The sequence below is a fragment of the Physcomitrium patens genome, chromosome 18 (assembly GCF_059467195.1).
Source record: "Physcomitrium patens ecotype Gransden chromosome 18, ASM5946719v1, whole genome shotgun sequence".
Classification (NCBI taxonomy): domain Eukaryota; kingdom Viridiplantae; phylum Streptophyta; class Bryopsida; order Funariales; family Funariaceae; genus Physcomitrium; species Physcomitrium patens.
The window spans coordinates 2,450,423-2,457,670 of NC_143427.1; the positions used below are offsets into that span (position 1 = coordinate 2,450,423).

At 40.3% G+C, this 7,248-nt stretch overlaps 1 protein-coding gene across 2 annotated transcripts; it reads left to right on the plus strand.

Moving 5' to 3' along the window:
• The first annotated feature begins 1,989 nt into the window (after nucleotides 1–1,989).
• LOC112295619 (methionine aminopeptidase 2B) lies at nucleotides 1,990–6,865 on the plus strand. 2 transcript variants are annotated; one of them, XM_024547437.2, is made up of 13 exons: nucleotides 1,990–2,156; nucleotides 2,611–2,785; nucleotides 2,877–3,057; nucleotides 3,196–3,232; nucleotides 3,418–3,525; nucleotides 3,776–3,875; nucleotides 4,170–4,315; nucleotides 4,470–4,561; nucleotides 4,983–5,077; nucleotides 5,282–5,378; nucleotides 5,624–5,767; nucleotides 5,900–6,117; nucleotides 6,503–6,865. In XM_024547437.2, the coding sequence occupies exons 2-13, from the start codon at nucleotides 2,669–2,671 to the stop codon at nucleotides 6,611–6,613; spliced, it is 1,446 nt and encodes a 481-aa protein (XP_024403205.1). In that variant the 5' UTR covers nucleotides 1,990–2,156; nucleotides 2,611–2,668; the 3' UTR covers nucleotides 6,614–6,865. The 2 variants fall into 2 exon arrangements, with proteins under 2 accessions (XP_024403205.1, XP_024403206.1); XM_024547438.3 differs by having other exon boundaries at nucleotides 2,138–2,306.
• Nucleotides 6,866–7,248: the final 383 nt, after the last annotated feature.

Consider the following 7,248-nt stretch of genomic DNA (forward strand, 5'->3'; position numbering starts at 1 on the left):
TTCTAAGAAATTTGTATTAATTTGCAAGCTTAATATTGGAGTACTTTCAAGACTTATAATATCAATTAAAGTATTGATTTTGTTTGTTGATTCTTTTATATATAATTTCATTTTTTAATATGTTGTGACGATTTTAATTTATATAAAAAAAATCTAAAAATTCCAAAAACAAAGATATTATTAATATTTTTGGCAATGTTTGAAAATAAAGAAATAAACTTATAAGTAATTAGGAACTTTATATGATAGAAAGATGCATACATAGACAAGTAAAAGAAACTTGGTGCAACAACATCTAGTTATAAAGATATAATATAAGCATTAAAAATTTATCACAAGTAGAACAATCAAACTATATAAATGTTAAGGACATGAATTATAAAAAAATAAAACATTGATATACTCTTGTGTCATTTGAAAAGAATAGATATTCACTTCAAATTAGTCTAATATTAAAAGTAAAATGGCTATTATCAAAAATAAAAAGATCAAAGATTCTTAAAATACGACTAAGGTCTAAAAAGGCATTGATAAGAGTGAAAAAGCTTCAATCTTGCCTCTATTTATACTATCTATGTGGCAATGTTCTATAGGACCTCCAACATGTTGAACTTATAAAACAAGTTTCACATATGTGCTACATGGCAAACTTCTATCACAAGTGGCCAACATGTGCAATATGTGACAAACTTATTGGCCAAGTTTCTAACCTATCAATCACCTACAAATACATATAAAGTCAAATTGTATCTATAAAGCTTTTAAACAAGATATTATCAAATCTATTTACTTCTATCTAACTCCTCTAATCTATATAAATATGTATATCCGTGATAGTAGATATAAAACAATAATTTAGAAGAAATAAATAAAAACCAATGTAGTGACTAATAAGTTTTAAGAAAATAATTAAATATTATATTATTATTAGATATTAATTCAACTATATTTCAAATACTTGCTTTAAATTTGATAGTAGCTAAGTTCTTATTACTCTCAAATCTTTAAGTTCTTTCATGGATTACAAAGTGGTATTGGCTTAATTATAGTTTAATCCTTAAGAATGGAGGCTTTTAAAGAATATCTATCTATAGAACATTATTTGTAAGAAAAATACAAAAGAAACTTCATAAAATTAGTGCACATATAAAATAACTTTAATTAATACCAAAATTTAAACTACAACCATATAAGTGATTGTATGCATAGTAAGAAAGCATTATAGTTTAAAAATATCCTATTTTTGAAAGATAAAATGGTAGTCATGCAAACTACAATATCATCTAATTAAAATTACTTTAAAAATGACATTAGTGCATAAAATGACATTGTTGCAACTAACTGAAATACTAAAAACACTACAAAGACATACTTGAAATTTGCTAAATACACTAATTAATTAACCTTTCAAATTATCTCTCCATCTCCTTATTACCTCCTACTTTATTTGATATAAACTTTGGGATTGATTCGATTAAGTCAAATCCAATAATCTAAATAGAAAATTGAGGTGCACCAAATCTATAGTTGTATTCAACTTTTGGTATCATATATTTTATCATATATGGATTCTTCATTATGTTGATCTAAAATGGGATCCATTAAAAATCACAACATTGGCACAACTCAATTTCTTATCCATATGTATTTTTTCATCCAATTCTTTCTAATTCTCATCCATGATCTTGAATGAAAGAACCAATTGGATGAGAATAGGATGAAATATTATTCATCCAATTGAGATATCTCATCCAATCTTCATCTAATCTTCATCCAATTTAGACATTCTTCATCCAATTGGATGAAGAATATATGAGTTGGATGAGAATCGGAATATACCTATGAACGGAAACCATTTATTTATTTATTTTTAATTTCTCCCATCAAAACTCCCCGATCTCGGTTATGGATTGGTTAGGATCATTCTGTGAATCCCCCACGGTTTGTCCGAGTCTAGTGAACTCCATACCGCGCGTACCCCAGGAGGCGGACAGTGGGGAACTCTGGCACGGGCGTTGGGAACATGAACGACGAAGGACCTGGGAGGCCATGGCGCCGCAGGACAGGAGCGGCGATGGCCTTGGCTGGCTGCTATACATGTCCTTGCGAGCATGCTCCGAATCCAAGTCGATTGAATTCCCTAACCTACTGACACTGTAAGTATCCATGTTGCTTGCAGTGTTTCAATCAGTTGAATAATTCGTCTGCAATAACTCTAATTACATATATATATATATATATAGATATGTGTTGTGTCTAGATTTTGCTTTGTGGTCGTCACCTTGTGATGGAGCTACACACACTTGGTGGGTATACAAGCTGATTGATCCACGTCAAGGCAGGATGTCGGTCTCAAATTTTGCCTTGGTTTGACTGAAGTGTGGATGCGATGAGTCGTTTTGAATTTGAGGAAGCCATGAGAGGTGTCTGAATTTCATATGGTCCTAGATGGGTAGGTTGAGATTCATATGGTCCTAGATGTGTAGCTAGAAATCAAGTTAAATTACGTGCGAGTTTGAGCTGTTTATTAAAATTCCAAAGCGTGGGTGGCCTTCTAAAGCAGTGGATTGTTTTAATTGTTGGGGGTGTTTGCTTGATGTATGGATACAGGTTTTAGGGTTTGAGGGTAGATTCTGCAAAGCTGCAAAGTTATTGTTGCATCGAAGACATGGGTGGGGATATTAAATCGCCTCTCAGTGGTGACGTGCGTGAATCTTTGGAGGCCTTGGAACTGGAGGAGGGAGATGATGGAGCAGTACAGAGCAGCGGGGCAGCCCTGGATGCTGTGAGTCTTCACTTTCTTCTGCAATTCATGGTTCAACGCAGATGACACTCAATTAGGGTTATGGATTGATAATCTGGTGGCTGATATTCAGGACGGAGTAGCAGTGGCACAGCAGAAAAAGAAGAAGAAGAAGAAAAACAAGAAGACTGGTAATGGTGCAGTAAGCGCAGTTGATGTTCCAGAAGCTGCTGCCAATGTTACCAGCGGTAATGGGACAGTTGAGGCCTGTCTAGGCCATGATGAAGAAAATGAAATCGAGGCCGAAGTTGACGGTAAGAGTCTGCTCATTTCCTACACGGATAGAGCTGGTTATATGTAATCATGGGAATGTATTTTTTTCCATCATGATGTAAGTAATATTTGAGCTGTGAAAGATTTAGGGTTGTGAAGCCGGTGTCTTGTCTGTGCAGAGGCGTCAAAGAAGAAAAAGAAGAAGCCCAAGAGCAAGTGAGTATCCAACTGAAGCTTTTGCTTAGTTTGCCGCTAAGGCATTCTATGGAGTGTGATAGTACCCCCTGTTGCATGAATTGAAATGGTGTGTATGTTGCTTTTGGGTGCTTTTCAAGACGTTATTATTACCCATCATCTTGGTGTGTGCACTTTAGCTCTCTCTGCTGACATAAGACATGCAGGAAGAAGAATTCTGTGCTGGAGCAAACCGATCCTCCATCTATTCCTGTGAAGGATCTGTTTCCTTCAGGAGATTTTCCAGAGGGCGAAATCCAGCAGTACAAGGATGAGTGAGTATCTCGATCTTCTGTTGGGTGTGTGCATGACTTATTGACTGCTTTTGTATTAGAAATGGAATAAATGAAATTGACTTGCAGTATTCTTTTGAAACTCTGAAGTTTTTACGCTCCTCTCATCGTGTATGAGAACCTCATCCCTAGAGTTTGCTTCTTGTCCTTCGTCTACGGTTGCCTTCTGCACACCGTGGACGTACATCCATTGATTATCTAATCTATGGATGGGCATGCGGAGTTCCTGCAGTAATTTGTGGAGGACAACTTCAGAAGAGAAGCGGGAGCAAGAGAGGTTGGAAAAACCATTGTATAATGCCATCCGTCAGGCTGCCGAAGTGCACCGTCAGGTTAACCGTCTCTTAGATTTCATTCCATCTCATTGATTTCTTGAGAACATATTTATTGAGTTCATGCATGCAGTGAAATGATCAGCTTGATGAGGAGGTTCTGAAGTGTTTTCTTAAAGAGTTTCCATTCTGCTTGGATTTGTTCACTGTTTCAAGGTGTATTCTTTTTTTAAGAGAGTAATCAAAGGTTGCGAAATATAATCCAAGGACCTATTGGGGTACCCTTGCAGCACAAGTGAATTTGGGCACTCTCCAGAGAAAGTCTCTCACAGCAGTTGGTGTTCTGATGTGCAGGTGCGGAAGTACATCAGAACGTACGCCAAACCAGGGGTAGCCATGGTGGATTTGTGCGAGACTTTGGAGAACATGGTGCGAAGGCTTATTTCGGAGAACGGGCTGAAGGCCGGCATCGCCTTTCCTACGGGTTGCTCCTTGAATTGGTACCAGAGAAGTGAAACGCTGACCTCCGTGAATCATGCTGTATTACGAACAGTCGTGAGTTGCCCTGTGGTGGTGTGTGTGGTAAGGCGTAGAGTGGGCAATGGTGATGTGTGTGTTTACGGGGAGTGTTGGCGTTGGGTGTGGTCCTGGTAGGGTGGCAGCACATTGGACTCCCAACTCCGGAGATAAAACAGTGCTCCAGTACGACGATGTGATGAAGTTGGATTTCGGGACACACATAGAAGGTGAGTGATAAGCTGGTTTGGGGAGATGGGTGTTGGGACGTGTCACGTAATGTGGATGTGAAAGTGCGATGGTATGGTTGAGGGGTGATGGTGAGATAGTGAGGCGGGGTATGAATGAGTTGACGCGGCGAGAAGAAGCTCCCGGTGAAGCAGGCATGGATGGTCGTTGTATGGAAAGATACAGTGAAGTGTGAATCGTGGAGAAGCGAAAGCTAATACCTGTGCTAGGTGCAGGTTTGGTGGTTGATGAGCAGTGCAGGTGAAGGGTTGTCTTTGTGGAGTTGCGATGTGGAGGTGTTTTTTGCAATGGGAGTGTAGGGTTGAGGCATTTTGGGGAAGGTTTTGGGTTGCATGGTGCGTGGCGAGTGTGGTTTGAATGAGAATGTGAAGAGTGGGGTGGTTGTTGTGGTGGTGAACTCAGGGCGGATCGTTGACTGCGCGTTTACGGTGGCATTTAATCCACAGTTCGATCCTCTGCTGGAAGCGTCACGAGAGGCCACAAACACTGGAATCCGGGTACTGCTCTGGACGAGGGTGTTTTGGGATTGGGTGCAGTGAAGGAGCATGCGTTGGTTGGTCGGTGGTGAGGTGTGGATACAGGATAGGTTTGGTAGGTTGAAATGGATTGGCATGTTGATGCGGAGGATAGGTTGGTTGTATGTGTGTTTTGGGACGCGAGGCCGTGTGATCTGAGGGAAGGAAGTACTTGTGGGTGAACAGGAAGCTGGAATCGACGTTCGGCTTGGTGACATCGGGGCCGCCATTCAGGAGACGCTAGAGTCTTATGAGGTTGAGATCGGAGGGAAGACATTCCAAAGTAAGTGATGGGACGGTTTTGTGGGTGGTGACGATGGCATGGTTGTGGTTGTAGGTGGATTGTGGCGTGGAATGAGGGTAGTGTGAGGGTTGACGTGATTGTGGGTGGGTTGGGGTATTTGGGATAGATCCGCAAGCGTGGAAAGCAATAGGGAGAGCGTGGAGGTTGGATTGTTGTGATGGTTTGGTTGGTAGGTGGGCAGTTGATGAGGTTGGGCGTGGTTGGGGTGGAATGGTGGATGACAGTCAAGAGCGTGAGGAATTTGAACGGTCACAGCATCGGACCGTATCAAATTCACGGTGGCAAGTCGGTTCCTATCGTGAAAGGAGGGGAACAGACGAGAATGGAGGAAGGGGAGTTTTATGCGATCGAGACGTTCGCATCCACGGGTAAGAGTCGGGGATGATAGATTGCAGATTTGGGTGGTTGTGGAAAGGAGGGTAGGTGGATGGGAGAGTTGGAGAGACGTAGAGTGGAAGGTGTTTGGGAGAGGAATGATGGGATGGGGGTTGGTGGCGCAGGGAAAGGGTACATCAGGGAAGACCTGGAGTGCAGTCACTACATGAAGAACTTCGATGTGGGTCATGTGCCTCTGCGGTTACCGGCTGCAAAGAAGCTGTTGGCAACAATCGACAAGAACTTTTCAACGCTAGCGTTTTGCCGGCGTTATCTTGACCGGCTGGGAGAGACGAAGTACCTGATGGCATTGAAGAATTTGTGTGATCAAGGAGTTGTGCAGGTTTGTTCCGATGTGTTGTATGGTAGCGTCATATGTGTATGTGTGGTTTGAAACTTTGATGGTGGAGTATATTTGATTCACTGGTTTGTTCTGTAGCGTGCTATTTCGTTGGGGCGATCGTAAATTTAGTTGATATTTTCGATGAAGCCAATAATGTTTTGTAATGATTGCGCCTGGCATATTGAGATATTCTATGTCAGGACATGTTTTGGTCTTTTTACTGTGTTGATACCTCCATTTGAAGCTCTCCGATTTCTTTTTATTTTTTGTCTAGTCTCTTTCGTATCAGCTTGGTTAGTCGTTTTCATTGCGCTGTTTACAAAGGTGAACTTTAAAATTGGAAGCACTGCTGAGGAATTTGTAATGTTGTTGCCTGTGTTTGCAGCCATACCCTCCTCTGTGCGATGTGAAGGGAAGCTATGTGTCTCAGCACGAGCACACGATATTTATGCGACCAACGTGCAAGGAAGTTGTGTCTAGAGGGGACGACTTCTGAGATATTAAATGTTGGTATTTGGTTATTTTGTAATGTAGAGCTTCAGATGCGGTGCCTGTACGTAAGATAATAAGTGTGGACAATGTCTTCATCCGGCAGCATGCAAGTCCTTGCGCAATGTTGTGCTAAATTTACGTGGCATTTGAATATGGGAGTGTACTCACTGAAGTGAGACGTGGTATGTTCAATTTTCTGGAGAAGGTTTTCCCACTTCAGGTCCATTACAATGTTATTTCATGCTTATTTTTCTTAGTTAGCTTGCTATCTTTGGTTAAATTATACGTTCTGTCCGCATTTGTTACATGTGACGAATATGCCGAAGCATAGTGAAGATATTTTTATAAAAAAAATTCAGCCACATACTCAGCTTAGTAGTGGAGTGTTGAAATTCTCAAGAGTTGAAATTCTCAACATAAATCAACAAATTTTGATTAAAGCATCTAAAGGGTGTGGATTGTTTTCATGCATGTTTGCTTTGAGGAGATAGATTAGAAAGAGTATAAAGCTTAAGAAATTGTACTAAGCCGAGATTAGAATATAGGTGTTTTATGAAAATAAAAACTAAAACTGTAAAGAAATGAAATAGAAGAAAGGAGAGGGATGTAGGATTAAATTAGGGTTTAGAGATATTACCT

Bases quoted from the DNA above. Each gene is read 5' to 3' on its own strand.
- LOC112295619 (XM_024547437.2), top strand. From the start codon at position 2,669: ATGGGTGGGGATATTAAATCGCCTCTCAGTGGTGACGTGCGTGAATCT. The intron at 2,786-2,876 runs GTGAGTCTTCAC...GCTGATATTCAG, and splicing joins GCGGGGCAGCCCTGGATGCT to GACGGAGTAGCAGTGGCACA. The intron at 5,768-5,899 runs GTAAGAGTCGGG...TTGGTGGCGCAG, and splicing joins CGAGACGTTCGCATCCACGG to GGAAAGGGTACATCAGGGAA.